Consider the following 17089-nt stretch of genomic DNA (forward strand, 5'->3'; position numbering starts at 1 on the left):
TCATTCCTTTTTAAGTCTGATTAATTTTCCACCATGTATTTGTATCACATTTTGTATATCTGTTTATGTGTTGGATATTTGGATTGCTTTCACTTTTGGGCTGTTGTGAACAATGCTCATAATGTGTTCATCTTTTCTAAACCTTGCCTTCAAGTTTTTTGGTTTGTTTGTTTGTTTGTTTTAAGGATTTTTAAGTAATCTCTACACCCAATGTGAGGCTTGTACTCGCAACTCTGAGATCAAGAGTTGCATGCTGGGTGTGCCTGGGTGACTCAGTAGGTTAAGCATCCATCTCGGCTCAGGTCATGATCTCGCAGTTTGTAAGTTCTAGCCCTGCATCAGGCTCTGTGCTGACAGTTCGGAGCCTGTAGCCTGCTTCAGATTCTGTGTCTCCCCCTGTCTCTCTGCCCCTCCCCTGCTAGTGCTCTGTCTCTCTGTCTCTCTGTCTCTGTCTCTCTCTCTCTTTCTCTCTCTCTCTAAAAAATAAATAAACCTAAGAGTTGCATGCTGTATTGACTTAGCCAGCCAGGCACCCCTTTTTTGGATATATACTTGGCAGTGGTATTGTTAGATTATATGGAATTTTGTTTTTAATACATTGAGGAACCTCCATAGTGTTTTCCATGGCAGCTGTACCATCTTATATTCCTACCAACAATATACAGGATTCCAATTTCTCCACATCCTTCCCAAAACTTGTTTTGTTTTTTAATAATAGCCATCTTAATGAGTATGAAGAAATATCTTGTGGTTTTGATTTGCACTTATCTGATGATTAGGATGTTGAACATCTTTTTATACGCTTGTTGGTTATTTGTATATCTGTGGAGAAAAGTGTCTGTTAAAGTCCTTTGCCCATATTTTAATCAGGTTTTTTTGTTTTTGTTTTTGCTTTTGTTTTTTACTGTTGAGTTGTAGTAATTCTTTATGTATTTTGGGTATTAACTCCTTTATTAGGTACAGGATTTCCAAATATAGTCTCCTATTCCATGGATTGGCCTTTCACTTTATTTCTTGTATCCTTTGATGTACAGAAGTTTTAAATTTTGATGTAGTCTAATTTATTTATTTTTTACCTCTGTTGCGTGTGCTTTTGGTGTCATATTTAAGAAGTAATTTCCAAATCCAATATTGTGGATTTTCCTTTATGTTTTCCTTTATGAAGCTTTTCCTTAATGTTTTCTTATAAGAGTTACATAGTTTTAGGTCTTATGTTTAGGTCTTTGATCTACTTTGATTTAAATTTTGCATATGATATAAGCTAAAGGTGTTTGTCTGCTAAGGTTGCCATAACAGAATACCACAGGTTGGCTTACATAACAGAAATTTATTTTCTAATGGTTTTGGAGGCTGAAAGTTTAAGGTCAAGGTATTATCAAGGTTGTTTCTGGTGAAGCCTTTCTCTTTGACTTGGATAAGGCTCCTCCTCACATACTCCTGGTGTGTTTCTCTTCTTGTATAGACAGCAGTTTTGTGGGGTGAGGGTTCTCCCCTTATGACCTCATTTGACCTTCATCACCTCCTTAAAGGCTGTATCTCCAAATACATTTACATTAGGCCTCCAAAAGGAATTTGGGGAGGATGAAGTTCAGTTCGCAAACAGGTCCAAATTCATGTTTTGTATGTGGATATCCAACTTAAGGGGAAACTCATTTTTTAAAATTGAGCTGTTCATTTCTCATGAGAATATGGCATTACATTATACAATTGCATGTGTCTTGATTATTTTTAGCATTGGCCACATGTGGGGGACACGCATACATGTTTGGGTAGGTATAGACTCATAATGTGATCTGCCCAAAATGTGAACCTATCTTCTACAGTGATGCTAGGAAATGATGTTGTATTTATACTTTATTTAGAAATTAGTCTGCGTTTTTCATATGATTTTAAAGTCTTTATCAATTAATGAAAACAGTACTTAAAATTTGCGTCCACATGTGATTCTTTAGCTTAATTTATGAAAGCTATGGAATGTATTTTATATTGTTTGCTGAGATATTGTTTAAAATTGATTGACCTGTTTCCCAAATGTAGGAATTTGTTGAGGTAATTATGTTTTATTTTTAATTTATTTAATTTAAATGGTATTTTCTTTTCATAACATATAGATGTGAAAATCACCATGAAAAACTTAGTGTATTTTGCTGGACTTGTAAGAAGTGTATCTGCCATCAGTGTGCACTTTGGGGAGGAATGGTGAGTAGAACAAATTTAGCACATTACTTTTAGTTAGAGACTGGAAAGCACTGAAATACTTGTTTGATTTAGATAGAAAATAATATTTTACTCTTGTTTATGAAGTTGAAAATTAAGTATGTTTGATTTTAGCAGAAGGTATCATACCACAGACTTCTTTTGTGGGAGATGTTGATGTGGGATGTTTACCTCTTACATAAATATATATTTTAATGGAAAACCTATAAAATTTGGGGCACCTCGGTGACCCAGTTGAGTGTCCGACTTCGGCACAGGTATTGGTCTCATGGCTTGTGAGTTCGAGCCCCTGCGTTGGGTTCTGTGCTGACAGCTCAGAGCCTGGAGCCTAGTTCAGATTCTGTCTCCTCCTCTCTCTGCCCCTCCCCCACTTGCCCAATGTCTGTGTCTGTCTGTCTGTCTGTCTGTCTTTCTCTTTCTCAAATATAAAGAAACATTTAAAAAAATGTATAAAATTTATATTCATTAGCAAATCTTTTATTGTAGGATCAAGGTCTTATCTTTGATTAAAGGTCAGTTGATCTGATGTCCTGGGCACAATTTCCAATTTTGGTTTCTTTAAAATGGAACAATAACTTGGGGCGCCTGGGTGGATCAGTCGGTTGAGCGTCTGACTTTGGCTCAGGTCATGATCTCGCGGTTTGTGAGTTTGAGCCCCGTGTCGGGCTCTGTGCTGACAGCTCAGAGCCTGGAGCCTGCTTCCGATTCTGTGTCCCCCTTTCTCTCTGCCCCACCCCTGCTTGTGCTCTGTCTCTGTCTTTCAAAAATGAATAAACATTAAAGAAAATTAAAAAAAAAAATGGAACAATAACTTTAGGTATTTGTGAAACAATACGAATGCAGACATCTGGATCTTATAATTTTTTTTCTTTTCCAATCTAATTCAAAAGTAGTTTTTTAAGGTATTGTACCTTTTATCAAGTCTAAAACATTCAAGTTAGTTTTCCTGGAAATAGCTTTTATTTCATAGTTGTCTTATTGTCTGATTAATATTTAATTAAAAGTGTACTTATGTAATAGGTACAATTAATGTAAATAGGCTTGAAAATTAAAACAATAGGTTATTGGGGCTCTGGGGTGGCTCAGTCAGTTTGGCGACCGACTTCGGCTCAGGTCATGATCTTGCAATTTGTGAGTTCAAGCCCTACGTCAGGCTCTGTGCTGATAGCTCGGAGCCTGGAGCCTGCTTTGGATTCTGTGTCTCCCTCTCTTCCTCGTGCTCGGTGTCTGTCTCTCAAAAATAAATAAACGTTAAAAAAAAAGAAAACGATAGGTTCTTGGTGGGGAGAGTTAGTTATAGTAGGAGTAGAAAGTTGTTAGACAACTAGACATATCTGTCAGCAATGAGAATTGATCACTCTTTGGGCATTAGCATATTTTAGGGAGAGAATGACAGGCAACTTGGTTGAGTAGAGCTCAATATAGAATTTTCTGTTAGGATTTGAATAATGTGTTTCTAATTTGATGAATAGAAAAATTGAATTCTTACAATTTAGTTCTTAAATGCATGGGTTTGGTAAGAAGCAATGGAAACATTCTTTTCTATACTTTAAGTGGACATGCAAAAATCTACATCTTTTTTATCTTACAGACTATGTTTAGGTGCTTTGGTTGGATAAGACAATGCTAGTGAGGACTTTTCCATTAATAGGTAGTTTCTTACAATATAAATTCAAGTTCTATATATTAAGAGAGTTATAAGTTATAGTACTAAAATTGGACAGAAAATTGGTTTAAGGGGGCACCTGGGTGGCTCAGTTGGTTAAGTGTCCGACTTTGGCTCAAGTCGTGATCTTGCCGTTCATGAGTTTGAGATCTGTATCTGAGCCGTCGGCACAGAGCTCTGACCTGCTTTGAATTCTGTGTCTCCCCCTCTCTATCTGCCCCTCTCCTGCTCACACTCTGTCCCTCTCTCTAAAAAATAAACATTAAAAAAAAAAGAAAATTGGTTGTTAGCTCTCAAAAATTATTTGAATACAAATGGATTAATGAGTCTTCTGTCTCTACAGTAATTCTTTGTGGAGTAAGGAATGAGTGTATTGCTTTGCTAATAGTGTCCTTTCGGTGTCTTACTAATTAATTCAGTTGTGCTAGAGACTGGCGGTTTAGTGATAAACAATATAGATATCAAACAGTTCTGTATATTTAATCGTCATAATAGGTATTAGGGATGTTTATGCAGTGCTGATAACTGTGAATAACTTTGGGACCTGACCCTGTAAGACTGAGCTAAGCTCCCAAGGATGAGTAGTAATTAAAAGGTGAAGAGTTTGGGGAGGGAAGATGAAGGAAAATTGTTTTTGAGTAAGAAGGAGTTACTTTCGCAAAGGCCTACTGAAAAGAAGTTTGAGAACTTGAAAAGGCTAGTGCTGATGAAGAAGAAAGTGGCAATTAAAGTTGTATCAGGTGGTTGGAACCATGGTTAAAGATTTTGGTTCTTTTTAATGAGTAAAGATTTCTAGATAAATGTAAACACTTTGCTACAGTTCTTTAAAAAAATTTTTTTTTAATGTTTATTTTTGAGAGAGAGAGTGCGCAAGCAGGGGAGGGGCAGAGAGATGGAGACACAGAATCTGAAGCTTGCTCTAGGTTTTGACTGTCAGCACAGAGCCCGACGTAGGGCTTGAACTCATGGACAGTGAGATCATGACCTGCGCCGAAGTTGGATGCTTGACTGACTGAGCCACCCAAGCCACCCCTATGCTACAATCTTTAAGGATTTCCTATATGGGCCAAGTGATTTTAAGGAAGCTCTGGTTGATTTTAACAAAGTAAAGACAGCCAAAAAAGTAAACTACTAACCAGTTTATTAGCATCCATAGAGTGTTAATAAAGAAATGTAAATGAATAAGGTAAAAGAAAATGTTCTAAAATTATTCTTATTACTTCAAATAGCATGGTGGACATACCTTTAAACCTTTGGCAGAAATTTATGAGCAGCATGTTACTAAAGTGAATGAAGAAGTAGCCAAACTTCGTCGGCGTCTCATGGAACTGATCAGCTTAGTTCAAGAAGTGGTAAGACTACTACTGAAAGATCATTATCCGTTTTATAGTTTATCATATATAATATATATGTTTTTGCAGTACAAATCAATTATATTGAAATTGATACTTGAAAATTTGATAAAGTATATTTATAGTCAGTTTTACCAACTTCAAACAGCTAAGGAATTTGCATCTAAACCCCTGGCCTGTTCCACAGTTGGAGCCAGAGAATTGCCTTATGCAGAATTAAGAGAATCAATGAATGAGTTAAATAAGCCTGTTTGATACAGAGTCAATAATTGACTCTTAAACAATCAATACTGACTTTTAAAAAGTCATTAAGTCATTCATTCTTTGGACTCCCAGGTTTTGGGAGAGTTTCTGCTACCAATAAATGAACTGTTTCCGATGTCTTGAATTAGAACTCTGCAGAATTGAAAGAGTAATATTTAACACTACTCTTTAGATACCTTATGGGTCAAACAGCTTTGGTAAGCTATTTACCATTTGAAATATTATTTGGGGAAATGTGTTAAGTTTCAAACATTTAAGTACTGAATGTACTTTTGAAATATATTTTGTTTAATGTTGCCAGAAGGCCAGTTGTAACTAGTGAGTTTTACAGACCATTCCTAACTTAAGATATCTTTGTTTTACCCTTTCAGGAATGAAGATTCAAACCATTGTTTATAGTAGTGTTTCTGAGTTGTGTGTATGCTACCTACAAAGTAGTTTTGGAATATAAACAAGTTGAAAGACTTCTCTTTGGACTTCATCTAACTACCTTTCTTTTCTTTTCTCTTGGCAACATTATTTGGTTGTTAAGGAGGGTGTTCTAGGTTGATTTTCTTATTGTTTGTATTTATAATAACAATAAGTATAGGAAAGATTGCTTTTTTAATTTTGGTAGCATCCTATTATGAAATCTACAATGTACTCTGGAGTCTTTGAAAATTCTATTTTTTTTTCCTCTGTTCTGAAAAAAATTAAAAACTATGTAAACTAGAATAGATATGTTTTCTTTTTATGTGTATTTTTTAGAGACAGAGTGAGAGAGCACGCGCTCACGTTCACGCAAGTTGGGGAGGGGCAGAGAGAGGGACAGAGGATGAAAAGCAGGCTCTGTGCTGACAGCAGAGAGCTTGATGCAGGGCTCAAACTCATGAACTGTGAGATCACGACCTGAGCCCAAGTTGGACACTTAACCAATGGAGCCACCCAGGCGCCCGAAGAATAGATAATGGTTTTTGAGTTTTTATTTGTTCTAGGGTTTTGCATGATGTGAACCTGGTATTAGTATATATTTTTATTTTTGTATAGTGGTTTTCTATCAGAGATATGATTGGGGCTTTGAGTATGTATGTATTTTGTATATGGTACCTGAAGCATTTATTTTTTAAGATTTTATTTTACTTTTAAGTAATCTCTATACCCAGCTGGGGCTCAAACTCACAACCCAGAGATCAAGAGTTTCACACTCCACTGACTGAGCCAGCCAGACTCCCCAAACAATTTTTTTTGTAATTGTCTTACACTGTTAAAATAGCATGTACTTTATTATGTTTTGTTTATTTTTAAGAATATCATTCCTGATTTGGTTCAGTACACAGTTTTTTAAAACAGTGAGTTTCCTATGATATGTAAACAATTAAAAAGTATTATTGGCTTGGGGCACCTGGGTGGCTCAGTTGGTTGAGCCTCTGATTCTTGATTTTAGCTCAGATCATGATCTCACAGTTCATGTGATCGAGCCTTGTGTCAGTCTCTGCACTGACAGCAAGGGGCCTGCTTTGGATTCTCTCTCCCTCTCTCTCTGTCCCTCTTCTGCTCACGTTATCTCCCCCCCGCCCCCCAAATAAGTAAACATTTTTTTTCTTCCAGTATGGCCTTTATTAGGTAATGCTGATATTTTGATACTTTATTAGGTAATGCTGATGTTTTGATCCCTATTTAATATACTCCTTTATTTTTTTATTTTTATGTATTTAATTTTATTTTTTAATTTAAATCCAAGGCAGTTAACATACAGTGTAATAATGATTTTAGGAATAGAATTTAGTGATTCATCACTAAATGTACATGTAATATCCAGTGCTCATCCCAACAAGTGCTCTCAATGCCCATCGCCCATGTAGCCCTTCCCCCCACCCAACTCCTTGCCAGCCACCCTCTGTTCTCTGTATTTAAGAGTCTCTTTTTTTTTTTTTTTTATTTAAAAAAATTTTTTTTTTTCAACGTTTATTTATTTTTGGGACAGAGAGAGACAGAGCATGAACGGGGGAGGGGCATAGAGAGAGGGAGACACAGAATCGGAAACAGGCTCCAGGCTCTGAGCCATCAGCCCAGAGCCCAACGCGGGGCTCGAACTCACAGACCGCGAGATCCTGACCTGGCTGAAGTCGGACGCTTAACCGACTGAGCCACCCAGGCGCCCCAAGAGTCTCTTATTGTTTGTCTCCCTCTTTGTTTTTATCTTATTTTTCTTCACTTTCCCTTTTTTGTTTCTTAAATTGCACATATGAGTGAAATCATATGGTATTTGTCTTTCTCTGACTGACTTATTTTGCTTAGCATAATACCCTCCATTTCCACCCATGTTGTTGCAAATGGCAAGATTTCATTCTTTTTCATCATTGAGCAATATTCCATTGTTATATATATGTGTGTATATACACACATACACACACCACATCTTCTTTATCCATCCATCAGTCTGTGGACATTTAGGCTCTTTCCATACTTTGGCTGTTGTTGAAAGCGCTGCTATAAACATTGGGGTGCATGTGTCCCTTCAAATCAGCATTTTTTATCCTCTGGATAAATACCTAGTAGTGCAACTCCTGGGTTGTAGGGTAGTTCTATTTTTAATTTTTTGAGGAACCTCCATACTGTTTTCCAGAGTGGCTGCACCAGTTTGCATTCCCAACAGTGCAAAAGGGTTCCCCTTTCTCCACATCCTCGCCAACATCTTTGTTGCCTGAATTGTTCATTTTAGCCACTCTGACCAGTGTGAGGTGGTATCTCATTGTGGTTATGATTTATATTTCCCTGATGGTATGTGATGTTGAGCATCTTTTCATGTGTCTGTTAGCCATCTGGATGTTAGCTACTTATTTGGAAGAGTGTCTATTCATGTCTTTTGCCCATTTCTTCAGTAGATTATTTGTTTTTTGGGTATTGAGTTCTTCATGGGTTTTGGATACTCTTTATCAGATGTGTCATTTGCAAATACCTTCTCCCATTTTGTAGGCTGCCTTTTAGTTTTCTTGGTTGTTTCCTTCACCATGCAGAAGCTTTTTATCTTGATGAAGTCCCAATAGTTCACTTTTGCTTTTGTTTCCCTTGTAAGAAGTTGCTATGGCCAACGTCAAAGAGGTTGCTGCCTGCCTTCTCTAGGATTTTAATGGCTTCCTGTCTTACGTTTAGGTCTTTCATCCATTTTTAGTTTATTTTTGTGTATGGTGTAAGAAATTGGTCCAGGTTTATTCTTCTGCATGTTGCTATCCAGTTTTCCCAATACCTTTGCTGAAGAGACTTTTTTCCATTGGATATTCTTTACTACTTTGTCAAAGATTAGTTGGCCATATGTTTATGGGTCCATTTCTGGGTTCTCTATACTGTTCACTGATTTGTGTGTCTGTTTTTGTGCCAGTACTGTACTGTCTTGATGATTACAGCTTTGCAATATAGCTTGAGGTCTGGAATTGGGATGCCTCCAGCTTTGGTTCTTTTTCTTTTTTTTCTTTTTAATTTTTTTGTTTTAATTTTTTCTTTTTAAGTTTATTAATTTTGAGAGAGAGAGAGCATGAGCAGGGGAGGGGCAGAGAGAGAATCCCAAGCAGGATCCATGCCATCCATGCCTGATGTGGATGTGGGGCTTGAACCCACAAACGTGAGATCATGTCCTAAGCTGAAATCAGGGGCCAGATGCTTAACCACCTGAGTCACTCAGGCGCCCCTGGTTTTCTTTTTCTACATTACTTTGGCTATTCAGGGTCTTTTCTGGTTCCATACAGATTTTAGAATTATTTGTTCTAGCTCTGTGAATAATGCTGGTATTAATTTGATAGGGATTGCATTGAATATGTAGATTGCTTTGGGTAGTGTCAACATTTTAACAATATTTGTTCTTCCAATCCATGAGCATGGAATGTTTTTCCATTTCTTTGTGTCTTCAATTTCTTTCATAAACTTTCTGTACTTCTTAGTGCATAGATCTTTCATTTTGGTTAGGTTTATTCCTATGTATTTTATGGTTTTTGGTGCAATTGTAAATGGGATTGATTCCTTGATTTCTCTTTCTGCTGCTTCATTATTGGTGTATAGAAATGCAGCCGATTTGTGTACATTGATTTTATATCCTGCAACTTTGCTGAATTCATGGGTCAGTTTTAGTGGTTTTTTTTGGTAGAGTCTTTTGGGTGTTCCAGTCATGTTGTCTGTGAAGTGTGAGAGTTTGACTTCCTCCTTGCAGATTTGGATGCCTTTTATTTCTTTTTGTTGTTTGATTGGTGAGGCTATCTAACACTATGTTGAATAACATTGGTGAGAGTGGATATCCCTGTCGTGTTCCTGAACTTTGGGGGAAAGGTCTGTTTTTTCTCAAGGATGGTATTAATTGTGGGTGTTTCATATACGGCCTTTATGATCTCGAGGTATGTTCATTCTGTCTCTACTTCCTTGAGGATTTTTATCAGGAAAGTATGTTGTATTTTGTCAAAATTAAATGAACATTTTTAAAAAAGTATTATTGGCTTACATAAAAGAGGAAATCAACTGACTTTAAGAATAATTGCAGTGATTGCATTAATGTATGCTTGCTTCTATTTTAAAAATTCTTCAATCAAATTTTTTTTACTTGTTCACCTTCTAGGAAAGAAATGTAGAAGCTGTACGAAATGCAAAAGATGAGCGTGTTCGGGAAATTAGGAATGCAGTGGAGATGATGATTGCACGATTAGACACACAGCTGAAGAATAAGCTTATAACACTAATGGGTGAGTGGTTTTCTGTGCTGTTCGGATATTTGATGCTTTGAGCCAATCTAGAAAGAATCAAATAGGCTAGGGAGGAAAAGATTGGTTTCAAAACTAAAAGTTCCTTGGGGCGCCTGGGTGGCGCAGTCGGTTAAGCGCCCGACTTCAGCCAGGTCACGATCTCACGGTCCGTGAGTTTGAGCCCCGCGTCAGGCTCTGGGCTGATGGCTCAGAGCCTGGAGCCTGTTTCCGATTCTGTGTCTCCCTCTCTCTCTGCCCCTCCCCCGTTCATGCTCTGTCTCCCTCTGTCCCAAAAAAAAAAAAGAAAAAAAAAAAAGAGAAAAAAAAAGTTCCAGTTATTAAATGTCCCTTTATCAAATAATATTATACCTAATTAATATAACTCCTGCTAACCTCTTGGGTATGTATGCTTCTAGAAATGGCCTGATTTGGCAAACATGCCTGCCTTTCATCATCTTTTTTTTCCCCCCCAACATGCAAAGTGGTTTCTTCTTTTTCTTTTTTATTTCTACCTTTTTTTAAAGTTTTTTCTTTTTTTTTTTTTCCTACTTTTTTAATAGTAATTCTATAATGATAATTCGTTTATTCTTGTGTGTTTCAGCTTCTTAAGACTGTTCCTGTCTGGGCATTGTTTTTTGTTTTCACAGGTTTTTATGTTTAAAGAACATATCTTTTGTTGACATGTAATGTAACATCTGGCCAACTTACTATATTCTTCTTTTTAAGCCACAGTTAAATTTTGCAGGGGGGAATTACTTCAGAAGAGTTGATTGAGTAAAAAATTTACTTTGCTAGATCTTTTATATTCCTTTAGAAGAAACAATAACCTTAATGTCTTTCCAGAGTATAGTATTATGTATTCTTTTATGAATTTAATTGACCTTAATTGCAGTTTGTCTAGAACTATAGTTATGGTTGATTCTGAAATCCCCTTGTCAAAGCTACTACAATATTAGATCGAACCTTTTTCTTTTTTTTTTTTTTTAAATGTTTACTTATTTTAGAGAGTATGTGCACAAGCAGGGGAGGGGCGGAGGGAGAGGGAGAGAGAAGCCCAAGCAGGCTCCGCACTATTAGTTCAGAGCCCAATGCAGGACTTGTTCCCACAACTGTGAGATCATGACGTGAGCCAGAATCAAGAGTGAGATGCTCAACCAACTGAGTCACCCAGGTACCTCTAAATGGAACCTTTTGAAGTTCTGGTGAAATTTTTTAGGGTAGCTATAGTGAAGTTTCAGGTAATTGAAATTGATTCTTTGTTATTGACTATGTTCAGTGAAAGTTAATTTTATTCTTAAACCAGTGTTGGTGTTTTGCTGTTTTTAAATAGGTCAGAAGACCTCTCTAACACAAGAAACAGAGCTGTTGGAATCCCTACTTCAGGAGGTAGAGCACCAGGTGATGAAATAATAAATGAAATTTAATAAAATCTGTCCACAGGCTTTAAAAATTATTTATTATGGCTTTAGTTTGCATTTGTCTTATAACTAATGTTGTTAAGCATCCTTTCGTGAACTTACTTGCCATCCCTTTATCTTCTTTATTGAAGTGTCTTTTGAGGTCATAGCTAAGAAATTTTTACCTAATGCAACATTGCAAAAAGTTTTTCTTAACGTTTTCTTGCAGCGGTTTTGTAGTTTTTGGTTTTATATTTAGTTTTATGGTTGTCTTTGAATTTTATGTTATTATTATTTTTTTTAATGTTTATTTATTTATTTTGAGAGAAAGGCAGGGACTCCCTGAGAGGAAGAGAGGGAATCCCAAGTAGGCTCCACACTGTCAGTGCAGAGCCCGACATGGGTCTCGATCTCATGAACCATGAGATTATCACCTGAACTGAAACCAAGAGTTGGATGCTTAACCAGCTGAGCCATCCAGGCACGCTATTGTGTTTTTTTAATGTGAGGTGTGGATCCAATGTAGTTTTTTGTTTTTGTTACTTGTTTGTGGCTGTTTTTTCTAGCACCATTTGTTGAAGACCAGCCTTTCTGCACTGAATTGTCCTTGTATCTTTTTAAAAAACTAGTTGTCCATATATACATTGGTCTATTTTTAGACTCTGTTTTGTTCCACTGATTTATTTTTATGCCAATACCACACTATTTTCATTACTGTAGCTTTATTTATTTATTTATTTATTTATTTGTCATTCTATGGCCAAATCTGGTTACCAGGGTTGTTTTATTTGACTCATATGCTAACACATATATTTTTAAAACAGACATTTTAAAGCAGATGATTTTACATGAAAACCTAGATTCCTAACTAAATTTGAATGAAATCAACTTAGATCAAATATTTGATTATGAAAAAAAATTAAAGTACTAGAAGAAAACATGAATTGATATTTGTATACTCTTGGGACTATCAAATGGCTTTCTAATAAATACCTGAAGTCCAAAGGTCATAAACCTTTGGCAAAAGAATTATAAACATCTATATGGCAGAGAGAGTGACAGGAAGAGATAAGAGGAGAAGGAGGAGAAAGAAATGGAGGAAGAAAGAGCAGGAGGAGGAGAAGAAAAATTTGTCAAAAGACAAATTAGGAAACCAAATTTGTAATATATATGTAGTAGACAAATGCTAAAATATCCCTAATATCTGTAAACTTCATCAAAATTAATAAGAAAATTATTAAATTACCATTAGAAAAAGAAGATAGAATTGGGAATTCACAGAAAAAATATAAGTGGCCAAATAAACAAATGAAAAGATGCTTAGTAACTTAACAGTTAAATAAAAAATAATAAGATACAATTCATTCTTCACACTGGCAAATGTTAAAAAGATTAATAATACCCAGTATTGGCAAAAATATGAAGGGAATAGGCACTTTTGTACAGTGATGGGTCAGAAATAGAAAACACAGGGTATTTGACATTAGTCCTTAAAAATTTAAATATGCCTTTCCTTTGACTTGCACAGTTGCACTTCTACATTTATTTTATACACATTGAAAAATGTTTACATAAAAATGTTTATTGTAGAATATTTGTTATAATGAAAAATTTAAAACTAATTTAAATGTCCAAATCAATAGAAATATTAGATAAATTATTGTAGATTCAGACAATGTAACACCAAGAACTCCCAGGAAAAAATAAAGACATTAAAAAATTTATGTAACATATTATTAGATGAAAAGTATGTGTGTACCTAATGATCTTATTTAACATTTTGTTTTAATGTTTATGTATTTTTGAGAGAGAGAGAGAGAGAGAGAGAGAGAGAGAGAGAGAGAGAGAGAGACTGCGCGGGGGAGGGGCAGAGAGAGAGGAAGGCACAGAATCTGAAGCAGGCTCCAGGCTCTGAGCTGTTAGCACAGAGCCCGATGTGGGGCTCAAACTCACGAACTATGAGATCATGGCCTGAGCTGAAGTTGGATGCTTAACGGACTGAGCCACCGAGGTACCCCTATAATGATCTTATTTTAAAAGAATTCTATGTGGGAGAAATCCTGGAAAGTATACACAAACTATTAATAGCAATCTTCTCTGGTGGGATTATTTTATACATTTCTCTGTTCGGTTTTTAACTAGAGTATATTTCTTCTGTAAACTTTGCTCACCTGGGGAAAAAAAAAGCTATATAGATATTTTATGTTTCCTTTAGTATCTGCTTTCTCCTTATTTCTTTCTAGGAAACTAGTATCTTGGGCTATCTGAAGAAAAGATTTTTTTATTTTCTCTAATTCCCCCTCCATCCAAGGACCCCATGCACTTAACACATTTACAGTCGAGAAAATAAATGGGAAGAGGCTGTCTCCAGTCCTATATGCTCAATCTTTACTTAGGCTTAAGAAGAATACAGTTTAGTAGTGTGTACTTCAGAGACCAGGACAGTGCATGTGTGCAGCCATGGGCACACTGCTTAATTCAGTTTCCCTCTCCATAAACCAGTCACAATAATATCTAATTATTAGAATGGCTATAGGGATTGAATGAGAATATAAATGCCTGGCATATGGTAATTACTTGCTAAGTAGTTATCACTATTTTTTTTTTAATTTTTAATTTTATTTATTTTTTTAAAAATTTACATCCAAATTAGTTCAACCATGATTTCAGGAGTAGATTCCTTAGTGCCCCTTACCCATTTAGCCCATCCCCCTTCCCACAACCCCTCCTGTAACCCTGTTTGTTCTCCATATTTATGAGTCTCTTATGTTTTGTCCCTCTCCCTGTTTTTATATTATTTTTGTTTCCCTTCCCTTATGTTCATCTGTTTTGTCTCTTAAAGTCCTCATATGAGTGAAGTCATATAATACTTGTCTTTCTCTGACTAATTTCACTTAGCATAATACCCTCTAGTTCATCCATGAAGCTGCAGATGGCAAGACTTCATTCTTTTTGATTGTCGAGTAATACTCCATTGTATATGTATATATACACCACATCTTTATCCATCCATCCATCGATGGACATTAGGGCTCTTTCCATACTTTGGCTCTTGTTGATAGTGCTGCTATAAACATTGGGGTGCATGTGTCCCTTGGAAACAGCATACCTGTATCCCTTGGATAAATACCTACTAGTGCAATTGCTGGGTTGTAGGGTAGTTCTATTTTTAGTTTTTTGAGGAATCTCCATACTGTTTTCCACAGTGGCTGCACCAGCTTGCATTCCCATCATTACTGCAGCTTTATAATGAAAGTGTTAACTCTCCAACTTCACTCTTCTCTTTTTTAGAGTTGTTTTAGCTATTCCAGGTCCTTTGCATTTCTATATGAATTTTAGCATCAGCTTATTAATTTCTTTTTTTATTATTATTTATTTATTTTTAGAGAAAAAGAGAGCCCGCATGTGCGAGCCGGGGAGAGGCAGGGAGAGAGGGACAGAGAGAATCCCAATCCCAATCTATGACAACAGTGGGAAGTCTAACTCAGGGCTTGATCCTGAGAACCATGAGATCACATCCTGAGCCGAGATCAACAGTCAGATGTTCAACCAGCTGAGCCACCCAGGTGCCCCATCAGCTTGTTAACTTCTACCACAAAGAGTTTTGGGGTTTTATTTAAATTGTGTTGGATCTATAAATTAGTTTAGGTAGATGTGACATCTTAATATTGAATCTTTGTTCATGAAGACTCTTTATTTAGGTCTTTTATAATTTCTCTCAGCAGTGTTTTATAGTTTTCAGGATAGAAGTTTTTCACATCTTATGTCTGATTTATTCAGTATTTCAGAATTCTTAATGTTACAGTAAATAGTGTCTTTAAAAATTGTTCATTTCTGATTTTTTGTGCTTATACAGTTGGTTTTTGTATATTAGTCTTTTTTTTTTTTTTTAACGTTTATTCATTTTTGAGAGACAGAGGGAGACACATTGTGAGTGGGGGAGGAGCAGAGAGAGAGGGAAACACAGAATCGGAAGCAGGTTCCAGGCTCTGAGCTGTCAGCACTGAGCCTGATGAGGGGCTCAAACTCACGAACCCTGAGATCATGACCTGAGCTGAAGTTGGCTGCTCAACTGACTGAGCCACTCAATCGCCCCTGTATATTGGTCTTGTATGCTTCAATCTTGGCTAGATTTAGTTTAGTTCTAGTAACTATTTTGTAGATTTCTGGGTTTGCCTGCAGATAATCATGTTATCTCTGAATACACACAATTTTCTTTTTGATCTGCTTTTTATGTAGTTCCTGTCAGGATTTTACTGACCAGAACTTCTAGTATAATGTTGATTTAAGTATGATGTTAGCTGGATGTTTAATGTAGATATTCTTTATCAGGTTTTGGAATTCTGTTCCTATTTGATGAGAATTTTCATTAGGAATGAATGTGGGATTTTGTCAAATTCTTTTTCTACATGTATCAAGGTTATATGGTTTTCCTTTTTCTTAATATGGATTATTACTATTTTTAGTATTAAATGAACTTTGTACTTCTGGGTTAAAAACCTTGGTTTGGTCAATGTACTGTCCTTTTAATGAATTATTGGATTTGATTAGAAAAGATTTTGTGTATAATTTTTGCATTTTTATGCCTCAGATATTAGATGATAGTTTTCTTTTCTCAGAGTATCTTGTCTGGTATTGTTATTAGAGTAATGATGGTCTCAAAGAATTTTAAAGTATGCCCTCTTCAGTTTTCTGGAATAAGTTCTGTAGAGTCGGTGTTCCTTTAGAAGTTTGATAGAATTCACCAGTGAAGACATTTGGGCCTTGTTTTCTTTTTTTTATTGGGTTCGTCTCCCCACACCCACTTCCCGCCAACCCTCCCCGCTCACTCCTCCCACCACCACCCCGGGGCCTTCTTTGTGGAGTGGTTTTCAACTACAAATTCAATTCCTTTAATAGACATAGAGCAGTTTATATTACTTATTTCTTGAGTAGGCTTTGGTGGTTTCGGTCTTTAAGGAATTATTTCATTTGAATTTGCCAGATTTATTGGCACATAGTTCTTAATATTCACTTATCCTTTTTTTTTTTAATTTGTTTTTATTTTAGAGCTCATGAGCAGGGGAGAGGGCTAGAGGTAGAGAGAGAATCTTATGCAGACCCCATGCTCAGCGTTGATAGAGCGTGACATGGGGCTCTATCCCTCGACCCTGAGATCATGACCTGAGCAGAAATCAAGAGTCGGCTTCCACTTACAGAGCCACCCAGGCACCCCCTCTTGTTATCCTTTTAAATTTGTAGAATGCAGTGATATTACGTCTTCTTTTTCCTGGTATTGGTAGTTTGTGTCTTTTTTGCCTGATCAGTTTGGCTAGAGGATATCTATTTTTCCTGATGTTTTCAAAGAACCTGGGTTTTTGTTTTTCTCTGTTGTTTTTGTTTTCTATTTCCTTGATTTTTGTTTTGATCTAATTGTTTTCTTTCTTTTGATTAGTTTGAGTTTAATTTGCTCTTTTTCTGAAATCTTAAGATGGAACCTGGGGTTAGTAA

The 17089-nt window shown here is 36.2% G+C and overlaps 1 protein-coding gene across 8 annotated transcripts in view; it reads left to right on the forward strand.

The window, feature by feature from the left end:
• Positions 1 to 17089, forward strand: part of TRIM37 (tripartite motif containing 37) — a 148295-nt gene that overhangs the window by 16559 nt on the left and 114647 nt on the right. For all 8 annotated transcript variants that reach the window (XM_043583913.1, XM_043583917.1, XM_043583919.1 and 5 more), the window contains 4 exons: positions 2112 to 2199; positions 5113 to 5235; positions 10079 to 10202; positions 11533 to 11600. In XM_043583913.1, the coding sequence (XP_043439848.1) occupies positions 2112 to 2199; positions 5113 to 5235; positions 10079 to 10202; positions 11533 to 11600 (403 nt within the window). The remainder of the gene's footprint in view (positions 1 to 2111; positions 2200 to 5112; positions 5236 to 10078; positions 10203 to 11532; positions 11601 to 17089) is intronic.

The sequence above is a fragment of the Prionailurus bengalensis genome, chromosome E1 (assembly GCF_016509475.1).
Source record: "Prionailurus bengalensis isolate Pbe53 chromosome E1, Fcat_Pben_1.1_paternal_pri, whole genome shotgun sequence".
NCBI lineage: Eukaryota > Metazoa > Chordata > Mammalia > Carnivora > Felidae > Prionailurus > Prionailurus bengalensis.